This window comes from Rhamphochromis longiceps, linkage group LG3 (genome assembly GCF_057381845.1).
Source record: "Rhamphochromis longiceps isolate RC_006_pf linkage group LG3, R_longiceps_female_GT1.1, whole genome shotgun sequence".
Taxonomy (NCBI): Eukaryota; Metazoa; Chordata; class Actinopteri; order Cichliformes; family Cichlidae; genus Rhamphochromis; species Rhamphochromis longiceps.
Window position 1 is genome coordinate 69,002,836 of NC_140559.1, and position 20,678 is coordinate 69,023,513.

General features: G+C 42.0%; 2 protein-coding genes and 1 long non-coding RNA gene across 4 annotated transcripts in view; all 3 read left to right on the forward strand.

The window, feature by feature from the left end:
* LOC146676553 (protein NLRC3-like) overlaps positions 1 to 20,678 on the forward strand; it is a 464,157-nt gene that overhangs the window by 55,524 nt on the left and 387,955 nt on the right. The window lies entirely within an intron of this gene.
* Positions 1,687 to 7,219, forward strand: LOC146676555 (uncharacterized). The gene is made up of 3 exons (XR_014910575.1): positions 1,687 to 1,828; positions 6,872 to 6,964; positions 7,077 to 7,219. It is a non-coding gene; the product is annotated as an uncharacterized LOC146676555 (long non-coding RNA).
* Positions 12,179 to 19,967, forward strand: LOC146676556 (protein NLRC3-like). Of its 2 annotated transcripts, none has more exons than XM_085402128.1 (3): positions 12,179 to 12,402; positions 12,544 to 14,335; positions 19,772 to 19,967. In XM_085402128.1, exons 1-3 carry the CDS (start codon positions 12,195 to 12,197, stop codon positions 19,965 to 19,967), a joined length of 2,196 nt encoding a protein of 731 aa, XP_085258254.1. In that variant the 5' UTR covers positions 12,179 to 12,194. The 2 variants fall into 2 exon arrangements, with proteins under 2 accessions (XP_085258254.1, XP_085258253.1); XM_085402127.1 differs by lacking the exon at positions 19,772 to 19,967 and adding an exon at positions 16,413 to 16,841.

The following is a 20,678-nucleotide window of genomic DNA, read 5'->3' on the forward strand; positions in this document are numbered from 1 at the left end:
TTTTTTTTTTTTTTGTGCCTGTCCCGTTTGGCTCTTTTGCCATCAGAATTATTGTCTAAAGGCAAAGAAAGATGCCCAACGGATTTACTTTACCAAATTGACCATCCCAGCCTTGCCGTAATGGTCCATTTGATTCACCTTTTATTGTTCATTTCATTTTCACTTACTGAATACGGGACAGACTTGACTGTATTTATTTATATTATATGTATAGCACTTTAGAGCACACCTTTCACTTTATTAAAAGCACCTTATCAAGCAATTTATGAGCATTGCACTTTAAGCATGGATTTGCACACAAGAAGTTTAAATATTTATTGACTATTTATTGGGAATTTTAAAATCAGTTGGTAGCCTTATTTCAGATCCTGCACAGCTGCTCCTCATCAAGGAATGTGGTGGTTGTCTGTCAGGAGAGAAGAATGGTGATTGAGATTGTGATTAAGGTTTACCAGTAAGGAAAACTAATGCAAACGTGTGTGTGAAATCTAGGGATAAAAGTGGTGCAAATAAGTGTTTGTAAGTTAATGATTACTCACCTTTCTTGCCTGTGTCCTCTTCAAGGTGTTTGGGCAAATGTTTCCCCTGGGGTCCAGACACCATTTAAAGGTTCCGGGAGAGACCATTGGTAAAGAGAGTGTGGTGAATCTTTTTGTGCTTGGGTTTCTGGGTTTTTATAATATTGGGTTTGGTGTAACATTAAGTGTGAAATATTTATTAATATGTAAATGTGGAAATGTATTTATGTATTTATTTATTCTAATTAATATATTGTATACTGTGGTGGAAGGTTGGGATTTAAGAATTTACCTGAGAGTGGAATAATGGTTAAGTCTGTGACAGCTGAACATATTTAAGGCTGCCAGTTGTCATTAGAGGTGGATTTTTTGTGCTGTGAAGAAGCTCGACAAGTTAATTGTTGTAAGGAGAGCCATATAGCAAATAAATACTTTGTTCCACTACACTTGCCTTGGTCTGTCTCACTGTGTTTCCAGCCGCTAAGGGCCGCCCTGTTACAAGGACAAACAGCAGCACATGTTCTCTAAATGTTTGCAGTCATTTTTAAATGACGCTGATACTACATGAGACATTTTCCACATTTATTGTCTTTGAACAGAGAATAATAAAGCCATCAAACATACACAGGCTTCTGCAAATACAAACTTCTGTGGTGCATTTGATGACCTGCAGAGGAGAACAAGTCGGGCTTTTCAGCCCTAACACAACAAGAACAGCTGTGGAACCATTGGCCATTTGCCATAGTGTAGCTGAGTCAAAACAGCCCAAGTGCTGAGAGGGAAAACATGATGATTTATGTAAAGTCATAACTGGCTGCAGCAGCTGAGCTTTGACCTGTGAGCTGCAGCTTAAGCTTCTTTTATGGTTCAGTGTTTAATGTTTAAACTGTTTATGGCTGCACACACACCCACAGTCAGGTTGTATACATATTGAAATATTATATACAGTGTGGCAGCTGACCTTTGACCTTTGACCTGCGAGCTTCAGACTCATTGCTGGTGTGAGGTGTTTACTATTGAAGCTTGCAGACACACCCACATCCTCTAATTTGTTCTCAGGGTTGTTCAGTGTGTTGGAGTTGGAGCAGAAACCTGCTGCAGGTTAATTATTGATCAAACAATATCACACAAGGTGCAGCAGCTGACCTTTGACCTTTGAGCTTCAGACTCTTTGCTGGTGTGAAGTGTTTAATGTGACTTCAGCCTGCAGACACAGAGGACTGATGAAGCAGAAGATTGTCTCTGTTTCTACACAGACCTGGTCCAGACAGCAGAGCTGCAGAGGGAAGACGTTCATGGGAAGAAGCTGAGTAAGTGCAACGTCCTCTTTGAATCCTGGATCAGGAAGTGAAGCCGGGGAATATTTGGTGTTTAAATAAGGTTTCTGTCTTTGACTCAGTCTGCTGTCACTTTGTTTCAGAGAGAAAAAGAGATTTCAGATTAACTGCATTATATGCTGAGTAACTAAATGCTGCTAGTCTGTGGTGTCACTCCCAGCAGCATCACGTCATTTCTTTACTCTGACCTTTAACATCAGTTAACTTAGCTAGCAGAGCAGCTAGCAGTTAGAGTATGAACTCTGTGTCAGCAGTCAGCTTGGTCCTGGTGGTCACCTGGTTTCATGTTTGCTGATGATCCAGATGTGTCCACATAATTATTTATTTCTGTAAATGTAAAGACTTTACAGATAAACAACAGCAGCCCTCTGGCTGGACTCTAACCTGTGAGTTTCCTGTGACTGAAACCACAAGCTGACATTTTCCTTCTGAAGCAGCTGAATGGATGTTTAAGTTTACCTGCATACATGGTGCAAATAAACCCGCTTTGGATGGTTTGGAGGCGGAGCCCAAAGCGGGACAGGATTCTAATGTGATTGGTCACTTTGATGAGGTGGCTGGAACTCAGGTGGTCGAGCAGGTCACCTGCTAACCAGAAGGTTGGTGGTTTAATGCCAGTCTGCATGGTGTCCTGGTGAATGTTCGACAGGAAACACTTAGACACATGGAAAAAGTGCTTGTGTGAACGTACAAGTTGTGTAAAGCTTGTGTTTGAAAAATAAAGTTTATTTCTTATTATTTATTTTATAATAAAGTTTTTTCCTGTGCAGCAGTGGAAATACTGACAACTATAGCTGGATTATTTATTTGAACTCTTTTAAACCAGAGGCTTCAGACGCAGGTTCTGCAGCCTTTAATGGTAATAGTCAAAGTGTGATCGGTGAATTGTGAGCAGCAGAAAGGAGGAAAGCACTAATGCTGGCACAAGGGGCCACAAGCCAGTGTACTCCAAGTGCCAGCCTGGGTAAATGGGGAGTGTTGCATTAGTAAGGGCCTTCTGAACTAAAGCTTTACCAAATAAAATGCGTGGATCATAATGAATAAGACTGTCATGCTACTGATGGCTGAAAGAAAAGGAAGAGGAGGAAGGAGGCATGTTAGGAGTAGGGATGGGTATCGTTTAGGTTTTATCCGATACCGGTGCCAAACCGGTACTTTTGAAACAGTGCCTGTGCTTAATCGGTGCTCGAATCAGTGATTAAAGAATGGAGAACACAAACTTTGTCCAAAAACCTCTCATGTTTTTATTTTTAGCAGTCTCTTTTTTTCTGCAAAATGATAACCAAGTTAGCCTTTTCTGTTGATACAAGATACCTCCTTTGGTTGGAACCGGTGCTTAAAGAATGGAGAACACAAACTTTGTCCTGAAACCGCTCATGTTTTGTTGTTTTTTTTGTAAAAAGATAACAATGTTAGCCTTTTGTGCAGCTATAGGGCATATATGGTATCACTCTATCAAACAAGAAGACAGCAGCATGTAACTACAACGGTGTTTGCTTGTTCACCTTACATTAATGTAATAACGTGGTTAGCCTACTCAACGTAAATTACACACAAACAACATTAAGCTACACACGCAGAGAAGAACGGCTGCTGCTGCCGTCATCATCCTCATCATTTCTGCTCCTCTGGCAGGGCTAGGGGCCAGGACTCTCCTCTTCAGGTTCTTGGGGGATGTTGCTAACTCCGTGTCCGATAACAGGCACCACACCCGCAGTAGTTGTGCTCGGTGTGAGGTCTTGCAGGAAGCTATCAAATACGGTGCATTTCTCGGCTTTAAAAAAAAAACACTATGCGTCGCCGGGTGTTTCATGGTAAACAGACTGATTCTTATATAGCGCTTTTCTACTCTCCCAGAGTACTCAACATGCCACATTCACCCAATCACACCAGCACTTTATCTGTACTCAGTGCTTTCTAAGTACATTCACACTCCAAATGTGGAGAGCAAGTTGGGGTTAGTATCTTGCCCAAGGATACTTGGCACGAGGAGCCTGGGATCGAACCATCAGCCTTCCGACCAGTAGGTGACCAGCTCTACCTCCTGAGCTACAGCCTCCCTGTTTCACCAGATTCGAGGTGTTACCTCCTTTGCACAGTATCAGCTTAAAGCACTTGTTGCAGGCTGCTGAGTTTGCATCTTTTGCTGTGAAGTACAGCCAGACTTTGACCGCTTAGCCTTGGGCATTTTTAATCTGTCGCTCTGCTCTAAAAGAACATACGTACCGGGGCCCGCCTACTATCCTTGGAAAGGTAAAATGATTGGCTAGAATCCAAAGTGTATGACATCTCAGGAAAAAAAGCACCAAAATGTGCACTGCTTTTCAGTCTGGTTACTACCGTTTATGTCAGACCCGGTGCCATAATGACATCAGATACCGGTGCCCATCCGCAGTTAGGAGGCAATGGTAGAGAAGGAAAGACAGGAGATGGTAAATGGCCTGCATTTGTATAGCGCTTTTCTAGTCCATAGGACCCCAAAGCGCTTTACACTACATTCAGTCATCCACCCATTCACACACACATTCACACACTGGCGATAGCAAGCTACATTGTAGCCACAGCTGCCCTGGGGCGCACTGACAGAGGCGAGGCTGCCGGACACAGGCGCCACCGGGCCCTCTGACCACCACCAGTAGGCAAACACGGGGTTAGTATCTTGCCCAAGGATATTTGGCATGCAGCCAGGGTGCAGCCTGGGATCGAACCACCGACCTTCTGATTAGTGGCTGACCTGCTCTGCCACCTGAGCTACAGCCACCCAGAGTGGAGGTGATGTATCTAAATGCATCTGAACAAAGCAGAAGTGCACACCAAACTCAACGGATAGTCAAATGTAGAATCACAGAACAGAACTGCAGGCTGAGTTTGGATGTTTGTCTTTCACACCTCTCTGTGTCTCACACACACAGTGACGTCAGACACAGTCACACTCACTGTTCCATCTGCTTTGTGCACAAATTCATTACTTTCTTCCTTCAATGATCTACATACTACGTGCTGCCCAGTGAATACTTTGCAATGTATTCCATCCCCTTTCAAGGCAGAATTACCCAGTTTATTCCCCATTACAAGACAACAATCAGTCACACTCACACAGACCACGTCTGGCCCGCACTCGCTCACACGTGCGTTTACCCACCAATGAGAGCTCTATCCTCCTTACATATTGGTGGATAAACCAAACACTCAACGCCCTCAGCGGCAGAGGAAAAACCTCCTTTCGGTGGAGCAACCATCCTTAACCCTCCTTAAAAACTGGCGAAGAAACCAGACCTCCTTAGAATAATTAAAAAACTGGTGGGGAAACCAGACCTCCTTAAAAAAAATAAAGAAAAACCGGTGGAGAAACCAGGTAGCTTCTAAAACACCATCTGTTTTAGAAAACAAAACAGATGGTGAATTCTTTAGAGAATTTTCTAGAAATCTTTTTCTTTCAAAACAGAATTCAGAATATTGATCTTTGACATGGAAGCTGTTTCTACAGGATCCTGATGGACACTCAAAGCTTTCATAAAATGTTCTCATTAGTTGTTTGCAGCAGAATATCACCTGATGTGAACCAAAACAACAAAAGTGCTCTGCACATGTGTGTGAGACTACAGATTCTAGAATCAGAACTGCTGATTTCATTACTCTGAACTTTTAAAGGCAGGTTTTGTATCTGAGAGCAGGGACACTTGCTGTGTTCAGTGTGACTCGTCTCTGCAGAAGGTCAGGGCTCTGATAGTTGCAGTTAGCGGGTGACTTACTGGGCAGGTGGATCCTGAGTGTCTGTTGGAGTCAGGGTTCATTATGGTCCTGGTTGCTACTGGAAATAAAGAAACAAAAGGAGGGTGTGATGTTCAGGAAGTACAGACTGTAGCTCAGCAGGTAGAATTACTAACTGGAAGGTTGGAGGTTTGATCCCTGGCTGCTCCAGTCTGCACGCCACGGTATCCTTGGGCAAGATGTGGAACCCCGACTTGCTCTCCGATGCATCCATCATAGTGTCATTGTTAGAAAAAGAAGTGCTTGTGTGAATGAAGCACGCTGTATAAAATGCTTTGACTGCTCATATTGAAAAGCAGCTCATAAGAACTGGTTCATTTTCCAGATAATTCCACTATTAAGACAACAGACATTTGGGAGGCTTTCTCTGAGAGTAACACTGAAAGTCTTGCTGCTCCTCCACAAAATGAACTTCAGATTAAAGACACAGCTCAGCTAAACACAACTCAAACTAATCTACACTATTTTTCTTTATTACGCAGCATTTTTATAACTATTTCCAGATGTTTCTAAAGATGAAAACAGAATTAAACTCCAGCCTGATCCGTTTCTGAGGTTCCTGACTCTGACCGTCCCTCAAACGCCTCTCTGGGCGTTTCCTTCCGTCGCTTTTACTTTCGCTTTCGTGAATGTTGTGGCGCAGTTGATCGTCTTATTAAATTCAGTTCTTTGCATTCTTTTGGCGGCGAAGAAAAACTGGGCTCAAAGTGGTCAAACTCAAAAAATGATCTTTATTTTACATTCCCGGGAACGGAGAACTGTTAGGCGCTATCATGCACCCACAGCTCTGAAAAAAAAATCACAAGCTGCATGTGTATATATATTTCTGCTACGTCACATATAGTTTCGATCAAAACAACTCCTTACATAGTAGCAGTTGATGACAATGACAGCTGCAGAGTTTGTGTCTGATGTATTAAGTATGAAACACTGTTGGGCTAAAATCTGGTCAGAATGAATCCAGGTGCAGGTGTGTCAGTTTAGGACCACTGGACTAACATCCAAGTGCTCACAATATAAAGTGTATTCTGTAGTAACATCCTGGTGTTGCAGCAACAGTCCCACATGGAAACGTCAACACTCAAACTCAAAATCTCTTTTTGTCAACAATAAAATGACAGCAGACCAATTTGAACAAAGTTGGTAAAAAGCTTCAGAAATTAGTAAAATATTAAAAAGTGTCTTGATGCTCAATCATCCAGTAAATCCCCAAAAAGTTGATTCTGTTCATCTGGATGTTTTCAGCAGCATGGATCAGTGTGAGGACAGAGAGGAGGGAGTCCCTCCCTCTAAAAGCACTCTGTGTGGGGAACATGAGAGCCAGACCAAAGCTCAGAGGTGAGATGACCATCTCTAACTGTCCATGACTCTTCTCCATGTCACAGCTCAGCACTCACATCACTGCTCCATCATTATTCACACTCATACCTCTGTGTGTGTTGTTTTAAAGCCCAGAGCTGTGGGGCGTACCAGGCTCAGCTGGACATAACCCTGAAACTAATCCAGAGCCTGGACCTGAACCCAGCTGTGTTTCCTTAAAGAGCAACATGTCGAAGGATGTTGGTGTAAAATTTAACAAAAGACTGTTATGTGACAAAGAGTAAGCACATTATTTTTATGAGATTGTTCATCATGTCTTTAATTTAATATTTCCAGTTTTCCTTCCTGTCTCATGAAGCTGTGACATTTATTGTTTTTCTTTTAGGATCAATAAGAGGCCAGAATCTCCTGGACCTGAACCCAGCTGTGTTTCCTTAAAGAGCAACAAGTCGAAGGATTTTTATATAAACTTTAAAGGCTGTTCTTCTGCTGCTGAGAGGTAATGTGTGTCTAGATGTTGTTCCTGACTCTGTATTTTTGAATAAATCCTCATGTTTAATATCAGCTCAGCTCTTTTTCACACATTTCTATGTTGGTATGTGAAGCGGTGTGTGTTGGAGTGTTTCCACAAACACAGCAGTCAGAGTGGAAAGAGTGGATGTTGTAGGAGGTGTTTGTGTAGTGAAGAGGCTGAGTGTCTGTAGGACTCCAGCTGCTCCAGCAGGTGTCTCCTTTGTGCTTTGCTTCAAACACAGTGTAGGGAGGAGCTTCCACTCAGGTGTTTCAGGTGTTGCTGGATGGAGGAGGACAAATAGTTTTTCCCTTCAGTGACACTTCAGCAGCTCAATGTTCTGGGAGATGTTTGTCTTTATGAAGGTTTATGGATTCTTGTTCTTACTTTGGTGAAACTGAGCAATACATTTTCCATCTAACATTTAAAGTAAATTTCCAGGTGAATAAAAGATCTGCAGCTGCAGCCTCTGTGATGTTTCACAGTCTGAAAGTAACAAATTCAACCAGAGTTCAAACAAAGGCTTAATATACGTGTGTGTTTGATATAATGCCAACAAGTACAAACAGGTGTTCTTACAGGTCTTAATCACAGAGGTCTGATAAGTCTGGTGACTTTCACACTCAGCAGTTTTGCTGCCTTTTATTTTATATTGGCCTTTTTAAAGCCCTTCAAAGTCTCCCACATTCATACAGAGCTTTTAACACCAAACTCCTTTACAGTCCTTCTCCTCTCACACACGATCACACGACTGATTTGTCTGCAGCAGCTGTGTTACTGCTAGTATTTTATTATGTGTGTAATCTCCTCATATTGTTCCTGTGGTTTAGTTTGACTTCCTTCTGCAAACTCAGCTGCTCTGTTGCTGATACACGTCTCCATGAATATGATTGATCAGATGCTGCCAACACCATGTGTTTCATGTGAGCGCTCAGCTGAAACCCTGGGTTGACTTATCGAGTTAATAACAAGCTTCACGTGACTGTGAATGCTAAAGTGAATCAGATAAAGGAAAGAGACCCTGCTAATGTTGGACTCACTTCTTAGTGTAGATCCCAGGAGGAAGTTCAACATAGCCATTCTTTGTGCTAGCTCGACCAAACCTGAGACCACAGTGCAGGATAATGATCATCATCTGTCTCTGTCAAGGACATTTAAAATCCACAAATAACAAACATAATTATATTTGATCATTAAAAATGATGATTAAACAAAGTGTCAAACATACTTAAGTAGAAGGACTGATGTTTGTGTTAAAATACCCTCTTAAAGCTGAAATACTGATTCAGCTTCTTTACTCAAGTAAAGGTAAAAGAGTACAGGCTCTGAAATGTACTCACAGTATTAAAGTAAAAACTCCATCTTTGAAGGAAATTTCTGCCAGTTTTTGTGCAAAGTTCCCTGAATTTCTACCTCCAACATTAATATGAGAAAATTATCTGAACTTTTATTCTAATGAATTTAATCAGCTTGAACATTTTGTAGCACAAAAGTAGAAAAAACTCAAAGGGAATCAAAAATAGCTCCGTTTGCTGTTGCCTGCATTGTAGATGGGCGGCTTTGCCTCAACACCTAAACAGGAAAATGAGTTTAGTCAAGTATTAAAGTGGGATTGAAGAGGTGAGGAAACCAGAGATCAGGTGTTGTGGTGCAGCATGGTCACAAGAATCATTTAGAAATGGGTCAAAATATTTTCTCTTCTAGATTTTTTGCACAGTCTGATGTGCTGCTGCTCTGAGGTTTACTGCTCTCTGTGTGCTTAGAAAACTGTGAGGTACAAGTAGATTTGACACAAGTTATAATGGCTGATTTCCATATAACGGTGGAATACAGGGACTTAATCGTTAAGTAAGAAGAAAGTTTGAAGCCTAATCTTGAAAGTAGAGATAGTGTCTGTCTCCTGAATCCAAACTGGAAGCTGGTTCCACAGAAGAGGGGCCTGAAAACTGAAGGCTCTCCCTCCTATTCTACTTTTAAATACTCTAGGAACAACAAGTAGGCCTGCAGAGCGAGAGCGAAGTGCTCTAATAGGGTGATATGGTACTACAAGGTCATTAAGATAAGATGGGGCCTGATTATTTAAGACCTTGTATGTGAGGAGCAGGATTTTGAATTCTAGATTTAACAGGAAGCCAAAACAGGAGAAATCTGCTCTCTCTTTCTAGTCCCTGTCAGCACTCTTGCTGCAGCATTTTGGATTAGCTGAAGGCTTTTCACTGAGTTTTTTGGACATCCTGATAATAATGAATTACAGTCGTCCAGCCTGGAAGTAATAAATGCATGAACTAGTTTTTCAGCGTCACTCTGAGACAGGATATTTCTAATTTTAGAGATGTTGCACAAATGGAAGAACGCAGTCTTACATATTTGTTTAATATGTGCGTTGAAGGACATGTCCTGGTCAAAAATGACTCCAAGGTTCCTCACAGCGTTACTGGAGGCCAAGGTAATGCCATCCAGAGTAAGAATCTGCTTAGAGACCATATTTCTAAGCTTTTCAGGGCCGAGTACAATAACCTCCGTTTGATCTGAATGAAGAAGCAGAAAGTTAGCGGCCATCCAGGTCTTTATGTCTTTAAGACATTCCTGCAGTTTAACTCATTGGTGTGTGTTATCTGGCTTCATGGACAGATAGAGCTGGGTGTGCTATGTCTTCTGATGAGGCTGCCTTGGTGATTTCAACATCCATGTCTGCTGTGACTTTAAACTTCTGGTCAAGGACTTTTTAAATATTATTGACTCTTTTAACTTGACCCAGTGGGTTACTGGTCCCACACATGAAAAAGGTCACACACTAGACTTGGAGCTTTCCCACGGGCGGGATGTGTGCGTCACTGAAATATCTGAGTTGGGCATCTCTGATCATTTTCCTGTGTTGTTCACTCTGACACTGCGCTGCTCAGTAGATAAGCCGTACAGCTGGGTCTAGGGATGCTTTTTAAGTAAAGGTTTAACTACAGCCAGCTAGGGATGGGTACCGTTTAGATTTGAAAACCTGCTAAATCAGAATCAGTTGCTGATGACGGCTTTTTTCTTTTACATCAATCACGTATAATCTTAACTCAAAGTGAACATAGACTTGATTGAAGTAACTCAGATCAGCCAATTCAAAATGCTAATTCAATCAACTCTGAGTTCATGGCTAGACTCAGTTTGTTGGCCCTGCACCTTAAAACTATTCCCTGTTTGTCCCTCATGTTTTTTGGATATTGTTTTCACATCTTATGTCACGGCTAGCGGGGCGAGCCATGTTGAATTTAATAAAGGACCCAAGATGCCGACACTGCTGTGAAGTGAGTGAGCTGTATTGAAACGGTGAAGTGCAGTGGAGATGGCCTGTGCAGAAGCTAAGATAACCTCTACTGAAAAACTAAAAAACTAACCTGAAACCTTAAACGGAGACACGGGGAGATAACACAGACGAACCAGCAACAAGCAGGAGAAAACAAAGGGCTCATATACACAAAAGAGCCATCAGGGAATGAGAAAAGGGAGACACAGCAGGATTCATTGGACATAACCAGACAAGGGGAAGCAAAAGTAGACACACTAACATAGGACATGGCACTGTCAAAATAAAACAGGAAGTGAACACAGAGACACAATACTAACACCGTACAGAGGGAACACAGAAACCAAAACCTCAGAACTAGAAAATCTTAATCAGAATGAAATTGTAACAAAAGACAAGAACAATCAAAACAAAACCACTGAGTCCACAGACTCGGGACATACATCGGCTCAAACTGTGGTCATCAATATTTTGTACTTGTAAATCAGACTGTGTAGTTGTGAACTGAGTTTTGTAACATTGTAAAACAAAATATCTGGAAAGTTCATGTTTTTGCGTTCATTGATTTGTGTGTGTAAAAATGTAAAAAAATGTAAGAAATGTAAGAAACATTAGAACTACTTTTGCTGACACAAAGTTTGGCGAGTTGTCACTTTAAACCAGTCACTGATATAAAGAGAGCACCTTGTTCCAGGGCATCTGAGCATGGAGGGAAAGCTTTATGCAGGAGATGGTAAGAGCTGTTGGGACTAAAGAAACTGAGCAGAAAACTACAGACATCTGGAAACTGAGTTGTTAATTCTCAGTGGGATCAGCAGGACTAGCTAAGCTTCACCATGACAGTCATCTGATTGACTGAACCCATCCAAACATCACTTCATGGACCTTTAGCTTGTGTCTGTGTGTGGACAGACATAACATGAGCTAATTATACATTACTCCTCCACAGAGTGGACCAGCAGAGAGCAGAGGTTTCCACTGGTCAGTCTGCACAGCAGCATCAAACACACCTGGACTCTGTGGTTATGGTTTGTAGTACTACGTTTACATTTGTTCTTTTCAGTCACCTCTATGCTGCACTTTGTGGACCAGAGGATTGTCAGTGTGTCCAACATAAATCAGAGTTTGGGCTCCATGATTTCAGTCAGATTGGGGTGACTGTAGCTCAGGAGGTGAGCAGGTCAGCTACTAGTTAGGTTTGTGAATCAAACCCTGGCTGGCAAATGTACTGGGTAACGTACTAAACCCAAGCTGCCCTCTGATGCATCCATCAGAGTGTGAAAGAAAGTATTTAAGCATAGAACAATGTGCTTGGTTGAATGAGGCATGTTGTATAAATGCTTTGTGTGCACAGAGTATCAAAGAGAGCTATATATGAACCAGTCCATTTACCACTGGGTAATTCATATAGTCTTCTTTTCCAGCGGCTGGAGGACAACATCACCATGTTTGTGAAGAACGAGCTGAAGAAGATCCAGAAGCTTCTGAGTCCAGATCACCCAGAAACTTTAAAGAGCCAGATGGAGGATGAGGAGATGTTTGAAGGAGAGGATGAAGATGAAAGAAAGAGCTGCAGAGAAGCATTTCTGAAGATCACACTCCACTTCTTGAGGAGACTTAAGCAGCATGAGATGGCTGACCATCTGCAGAGCAGTAAGAGAATTTCTCTAAAGACTGAATATTGATCTTTCCTAATAGCTCAAGAAATGGACCAATAGACATTCATCCTTTCAGGGTACTGAAAGGCTATGATATTTATTATATAATATTTGTTTCTGAATTTCTTACCTTCAGAAATATTTGCTCCACTCTGTAAACGAGAACTTAAAGCCCAACTGAAGAAGAAGTTCCAGTGTGTGTTTGAGGGCATCGCTAAAGCAGGAAGCCCAACCCTCCTGAATCAGATCTACACAGAGCTCTACATCACAGAGGGAGGGACTGCAGAGGTCAATGATGAACATGAGGTCAGACAGATTGAAACAGCATCCAGGAAACCAGACAGACCAGAAACAACAATCAGACAAGAAGACATCTTTAAAGCCTCACCAGGAAGAGACGAACCAATCAGAACAGTGCTGACAAAGGGAGTGGCTGGCATTGGGAAAACAGTCTTAACACAGAAATACAGCCTGGACTGGGCTGAAGACAAAGCCAACCAGGACATCCAGTTCATATTTCCATTCACTTTCAGAGAGCTGAATGTGCTGAAAGAGGAAAAGTTCAGCTTGGTGGAACTTGTTCATCACTTCTTTAATCAAACTAACGAATCAGGAATCTGCAGGCTTGAAGACGTCCAGGTTGTGTTCATACTTGATGGTCTGGATGAGTGTCGACTTAATTTGGACTTCAACAAAACTAAAATCCTGACTGAAACAAGAAAGTCCACCTCATTGGATGAGCTGCTGACAAACCTCATCAGAGGGAACCTGCTCCCTTCTGCTCGCCTTTGGATAACAACACGACCTGCAGCAGCCAATCAGATCCCTCCTCAGTGTGTCGACATGGTGACAGAGGTCAGAGGGTTCACTGACCCACAGAAGGAGGAGTACTTCAGGAAGAGATTCAGAGATGAGGAGCAGGCCAGCAGGATCATCTCCCACATCAAGAAAGCTCGAAGCCTCCACATCATGTGTCACATCCCAGTCTTCTGCTGGATCACTGCTACAGTTCTGGAGGATGTGCTGGAAACCAGAGAGGGAGCAGAGCTGCCCAACACCCTGACTGAGATGTACATCCACTTCCTGGTGGTTCAGGCCAAAGTGAAGAAGGTCAAATATGATGGAGGAGCTGAGACAGATACACACTGGAGTCCAGAGAGCAGGAAGATGATTGAGTCACTGGGAAAACTGGCTTTTGATCAGCTGCAGAAAGGAAACCTGATCTTCTATGAACCAGACCTGACAGAGTGTGGCATCGATATCAGAGCAGCCTCAGTGTACTCAGGAGTGTTCACACAGATCTTTAAAGAGGAGAAACAACTGTACCAGAACAAGGTGTTCTGCTTTGTTCATCTCAGTGTTCAGGAGTTTCTGGCTGCTCTTCATGTCCACCTGAACTTCATCAACTCTGGACTCAATCTGCTGGAAGAGCAAGAAACAACTTGGAAGGTGTTTCAAACAAGAAAATCTTCAGAGAAATACTTCTACCAGTGTGCTGTGGACAAGGCCTTACAGAGCCCCAATGGACACCTGGACTTGTTCCTTCGTTTTCTCTTGGGTCTGAAGACTAATCAAACTCGTTTGCAAGGCCTGATGACACAAACAGGAAGTAGCTCAAAGACCAATCAAGAAGCAGTTCAGTACATCAAGAAGCTGCTCAGTGAGAATCTGTCTGCAGAGAAAAGCATCAATCTGTTTCACTGTCTGAATGAACTGAATGATCGTTCTCTAGTGGAGGAGATCCAACAGTCCCTGAGATCAGGAAGTCTCTCCACAGATAAACTGTCTCCTGCTCAGTGGTCAGCTCTGGTCTTCATCTTACTGTCATCAGAAAAAGATCTGGATGTGTTTGACCTGAATAAATACTTTGCTTCAGAGGAGGCTCTTCTGAGGCTGCTGCCAGTGGTCAAAGCCTCTAAAAAAGCTCTGTAAGTTATAAAGTTTTTATTATTTAATTTGGTTGGTATGTTATGGAAAACACACTGCCATGAACTTCTGTTTTGTTTTTGTCAAAATCACTGTAATATAATCACTGTACCTTTATATACACGTGACTTGTATTAATGCTGCTGCCCTCTTGTGGCTAAAGTGTAATTATGTTATTGTTATTAGGGAGGATTTGAGAGTAAGGCTACGTTCACACTGCAGGCGAAAGTGCATCAAATCCGATTTTTCTGACCTTTATAAATCTGACTTTTTTGACCCTATGCGACCCATATTCGATCATGCTATGACAGTGTGAACGTCGCGAATCCGATATTTTCAAATCCGACCTGGGTCACTTTCGTATGTGGTACTGAATCCGATACATATCCGATGTTTTAGAAAGCGACTGCTGTTTGAACGGTCATGTCGCATTAAATCCGTCTTTTACGTCACCAACACAAGACAGACGCCAATTATCAGCGCCCGATAAGACATCGCGAACGCTTCCTGGCCATCCCGTGTAGATGTCAGTGAAACTGTTGGGAAGACAACGTTGGAGAAACGTGAACATTTTATTTGTACTGTATAATCTGCAGATTCTGACAGAAATCTGCAGCTATCCTTTGAAGCACCGCTCCTCTAAAACAGCAATAAGGATCATTATTAGGTTATCTACATTATTATGTAAATAACAAAATAACTTAAAGCAAAAATTGGGAAACGTAAAGTCCGAAGTCTTCATATTAAGGGTCATCTGTCAAACAATATTCTTTGCTCTGGGTCTAAACAGAGCGCGTTGTGTGTGAAGTCTTCTTTTGCGCATGCAAATGCACAAATGCGTCCTTCATTTCCCCGAATTTGAAGGATTCGTCGGGTGTGTCCTTAGTGGCCCACCATATCCCAGAATTCATAGCCAAATTTCAGCTGCCAACAATGGCGGCTGCTACTAAGTTTTCAAATTACTCTTATTAATCTTTCTGGGTCACAAAATAAACTTTTAACAACTTCAAATATCTGCTCGGTTTATCAAGACATCGCATATTTGCAAAAGTGTGCCGACGTTTTCGGAGACGTCTGTTCCCCACCCGCTCGCTAGCAAGCCGGGGGATTCAATGGTCACTCCAGCCGGCGAGAGCAGCTGACGCCCGGCTTCATCGTTTTCAGACCCCGCTCTTTCGCTACTCAGGTTAAACATGATATATAAGTCACCCGGATAACTTAAAAATGTAATTGTTTGCCTTTTTTCTGTGTTTTATTTGTTCCGGAGTAAATCGGTTTGGCTGAGATCAAAGTTCCTCCGGGATTTTCACACAGCTGAATAAACGTTAAACAGGAAACTGATTAAACAGAAGTGTGAGACGGTCGAGAATTTACGCCAGTGTCCTGTTATATTTTAGATAGCAAGGAGCAGACGGCCGAGTTTATTAAACTCCACAAAGACAGCGGTGACGCAAATCTGAAGGCTAGACCGTCTCATTTCACAGCCTCGCACTTCCAGCCTTTTCGGTCTTTGAAGGACCCGGCCCACGTAGACCGCGAATACCGGGTCCTCCGAAGGATGCAGCCGACGTTTTGGGACACAGCTAGTGTGTGATGTTCTTTCAGTGTTGCACTTTGTAGACGGTCCCTGAGCACTGGTCTCACAGCCAGCTGCACATAGAGACCAGTGTTGTTAGTCCAGGTCAGAAGATGACTTGTTGGAATGAAAATGAGCTTGTAGTTTGTCTGCTTTAATAATGTGACTGGAAAAAGGTGTTGGACTTCAAATATGTCCATTTCTTTCACACTTCACCTTTAAAAGTGAAGCCTTGTGGTTCCTGGAACGGGAAAAACACGACTTTTTCAAGTCTTTGTCCTGTTTTTATGAGAAATGTACGACTTTAATGTGAAACATTCAGAGTTTTTTCTCTTGTTGTGTTTGTTTGAAGCTGCTTCCTGTTGGCTTCAGCTGTTTGGAGTTTCCATTTTCTAAACTTCTACATTCTGAACCTTCTTCAGCTCTGAACAGATGATGAAACACTGAATGATTTCAAGCTCACACTTTGTCTAATAAACTTACATCTTTCATTCTTTATACAGATTGAGGGACTGTGGTTTGTCAGAGATCAGCTGTGATTATCTGGCAGCAGCACTGAAGTCCAACCCCTCCCATCTGAGACAGCTGGACCTGAGCTCCAACAACAAGCTGCAGGATTCAGGAGTGAAGCATCTGTGTGGTTTCCTGGAGAGTCCAGGATGTGGACTTGAAACTCTGAGGTCAGTCAGCATGTTTTAGTTGTGCTGAGATGAATATGATGTGAAAGTTGTGCTGACACTAAACTGCAGACATCAGGCTGATATTATACTGATCCACACTGAGGATCTTCATGGTAAAGTCTGTTTTCTTCTTCTCTGGTTTAGTCCATTGACTGCAGCAGAACAATGTTCACATTTCAAACAGTGAGACTCAACGTATGGCCCGCGGCCCACACGTGGCCTGCCCACCTTTCCTGATTCAGAGAGAGGGGACCCTGATTAACTGTGTAGTGTTCTTCCTCACAGTTCTAAGTATCAGACACAACAATGAATAATCCACAGCTGACTGTCTTTAGCAGGTCAAAGGTCACGGCACACAGCAGACAGTGGGAAATATTATAATTCTGATCATTTATCAGCACATATCCATATGTATAAAAACAAAGCTGACACTGTGAGACTTGATCAGAGGTGTGATCATCACAGCAGAGGCCTTTGTGTCAAAGTCACTGAGGATCAAACAGAAACACATGAAGCAGATTTTCCTGTTCTGGCTTTTTATAGCAGATAACCTTCAAAATATTCTGCAGTCCATCAAAAACTGAAGCAAACCATGAATCAACATGTGAACATGAGCTGATGCTGCTGAAGTGAAGCAAAGTTACAGAGGTTTGATTACAGACACAGCTGAGAGTTTGTAATCTGTCATCATTTTAAAAGGTTTACATTTCTTCAGTATATCCACATTTGCAGCTGGTACCTCAACCTCCACTTGTCCAACACAACTGCTGTCCACTGCCTCCATGACATTGTGATTTTGCTGTTGGTCTTCTGTCAGATCTTCATCAATCACTTCTGCACGGGGCACACCTTCAGACTCTGCAGCTGCATAACGAAAGCCTGTAAGATAAAATTAGACATAAGGTAAATGTACACCAATATTCCAATGACAGGTGTGTGATTCATCTGGAAGTTATGTGCGGATTAGTATACAGTGATAGCAATTTAGTATGTTTTTAGGGGGGGGGGGTTGTTTACCTCCGATGGGTGCTCTTTTTCGCTTCCGTTGCGTACGCCTTGAGTGCCGGTCCGAGTCTGATACAGGTATGTCGTCATGCCCCATGTGCAGTGTTGGTTCCCAGTCTGGATTTGTTACATCCATTTCATATGCTGGTTTGCCTGCAATAATGCCAAATCATAAGCTACTCAGTCGACATGATGTGGTTCTGCAGCATCACACATTAGCATGTTTTATCTCATTATCTATGACCGCAGCACGTTGAAAATAACACTAAAAGCCTTTCAAGAGTGATATGAATTAATTTAGAACTCACCGGAAAGAAAATGCCGTGAGCAAACCAACAAAAAGCTGGGGATTGCAGAGAACTCGATATCCGCTCGTCTCACCGCTGGAATCCAAGCCTGACGTCTTTGTTTAGTAATATCGGATACATGGGATCCCTCACGTTGCCTCCAGGATGGAAAACGATGAAAAGAGAGCCCGTTATCCAGCTTCTTGCCTTCACGATCGTGTGATCTAACGTTGCAACCGACAACACAACACGTACGATCCATAGCTGAAATGGTATCCTTTGGCTGGCCTACTGTCATGGCGGAAGGGGGCGTGGCCCATCTCCCGTGACATCACGCTCCAAAGCCCTATAGGTGGGAAAATGTACCATGTCGACCAATCAAAAATGATATGGAAACATGACATTTGGTTGTTTAGCAAAAGGGGGAAGTTTTAGGAGTGACCGGCAAGAGAGAGCGAGTGAGCGAAAGAGAGAGAGAGTTTTGATACGTGAGAGATTTGTGACGTTTACCGTGTTTGGTCTCAAGTTAGTTTGTTGTCTTGTGTATTTAGTGTGTAGCTGTTGTTTTGTTTTGTGTGTCAGTTCTACTAGTGATCGTCACAGTTGCTGCCTTAAAGCCAACAAAGGCAGATTGCAGTGTAAACGCTGAGTGACACACCTGCTGTCAGACCTGCAGGTTTATCCCTGTGCTGTTCTCATATGTGTTAGAGTGACACAAACTATTGTTTGACACCTGATTGTTCTGTAAATAGTTTGAAATGATTATATGAAAAACGTCTGAGCCTTGGCTGCATTTTTTGGTAAATAGTACCATATAACTTTGTTGTTTGCAAAACGTGTGCGTATTTTTAAAAGTGTACAATCTCTATTTGCATTTCAAGTTATGAAGATGATTCGTTAAACATGTGTGTGGTTTTTACAGTCAAAATATCACTTTCTACTTGTAATTTAAATTTTGTCTGAATTTAGATAAATTGTGCTGATACAGTTGGTCAAAATGAGAAAATAACAGATAAACTGTTTTTAAAGGTAAAATATAGAGGCCACATCAAAAGTAGTCAAGAAGGGTTAAAGGCTAAAAGCAAAGTTGTCACCAAGTACTGTTTATATTTGTGTGTATTGCTGCAGCTTTTTTGAGTATTAATTTGGTGCCTTTGTGTGAAATAATGGTATTGTGAGTGATCCATATAGTCACAAAGAATAGCCACTTGTTTCTGTGCTACCAAAGTTCCCCGGCTTTCATTCAAAATGTGTTTATCGTCAGCACCTGCACATTAAACTACTTAAACATTATAAATGTCTTCAAGCTCACACTGAGGCCTGTGGGGTACTATCAGCCACTGAGACAGTACACACATTTATATGTGTTTGTATATGAATATTTCATACTTTAAGACTGCCTGTTTATTTAAGGGAGATGAACAAAATACATTGGAATTGTACAAAATAATATCATGGATGATAAATTAAATAGATTTTAAGTAGATGCTTGTGCATTCTTAAAGTCTTATATGTTGAACTGAACTATGTGATCTGTTCAAAGCCTTAATCTTAATTTGAAGTGAAATGTGCATTTTGAGTTTATACACTATGTATATAAGGCGACCGTTTCCTTTTGCAGTATTTTTGTGTGGTGTACTTTTCTATGTCTTAACAAAAGGGGAACAAAGGTGTTTAAGTTCACCTAGGATGATGTGTTTTAATTTTCACATGGTCTTGCTTGAATTTGACCCTGACAAAGGCGTATGAACTCTGTCAGCTGTTTGGAGTTTCCATTTTCTAAACTTCTACATTCTGAACCTTCTTCAGCTCTGAACAGATGATGAAACACTGAATGATTTCAAGCTCACACTTTGTCTAATAAACTTACATCTTTCATTCTTTATACAGATTGTGGGACTGTGGTTTGTCAGAGATCAGCTGTGATTATCTGGCAGCAGCACTGAAGTCCAACCCCTCCCATCTGAGAGAGCTGGACCTGAGCATCAACTACAAGCTGCAGGATTCAGGAGTGAAGCATCTGTGTGGTTTCCTGGAGAGTCCAGGATGTGGACTTGAAACTCTGAGGTCAGTCAGCATGTTTTAGTTGTGCTGAGATGAATATGATGTGAAAGTTGTGCTGACACTAAACTGCAGACATCAGGCTGATATTATACTGATCCACACTGAGGATCTTCATGGTAAAGTCTGTTTTCTTCTTCTCTGGTTTAGTCCATTGACTGCAGCAGAACAATGTTCACATTTCAAACCTTCAAAGAAGAAGAAAAATCCTCCACTGGATAATTCACTGTGAAACTCTCCAACTCTTCATTCCACCTTAAAGTCTGTCTGACACTGAAATCCAAAGCAAAATGTGCGTTTGCTTTACAGACAGCAGTCCAACACAAACATACACACATCATCCAAAACACAGTCCAACATCCAAATCTCCTCCACTGCCAGCATGAATGATGGGAAAGAGAAGGAGGAACACTCTGACATTCAGGGTTAGAATGAGTTTCATGAAGCAGACTGTGAAGATCAAAGCTGCATTAGAAAGCTTACATGAATGAATGAGTGGACAGAAGTGGACAGAGATCATCTGAAGCACTTCAAAGGCTTTAAATCAGCACATTTCTCTTTATTCTTTATCAACTCTGTTAGTTTCTCTCAGTTTTCTGTGGAATGAAGCTAACAGCAGGCTAATAAGATGCTGACCAATAGGTTTCTATTAAAGGTTGTAATTTGTATATGAAAAAGTGCTTTGGCTCAGCAGGGATCAGCTTACAGGTAGAATACAGCTGCTGGATGGGATTAG

What these genes read in the sequence shown, in the direction of transcription:
- LOC146676556 (XM_085402128.1), top strand. Translation starts at nt 12,195, where the DNA reads ATGTTTGTGAAGAACGAGCTGAAGAAGATCCAGAAGCTTCTGAGTCCA. An exon ending in GGCTGACCATCTGCAGAGCA is followed by an intron (nt 12,403 to 12,543) that starts GTAAGAGAATTT and finishes TCTTACCTTCAG; the next exon opens with AAATATTTGCTCCACTCTGT. An exon ending in AAAGCCTCTAAAAAAGCTCT is followed by an intron (nt 14,336 to 19,771) that starts GTAAGTTATAAA and finishes TTCTTTATACAG; the next exon opens with ATTGTGGGACTGTGGTTTGT.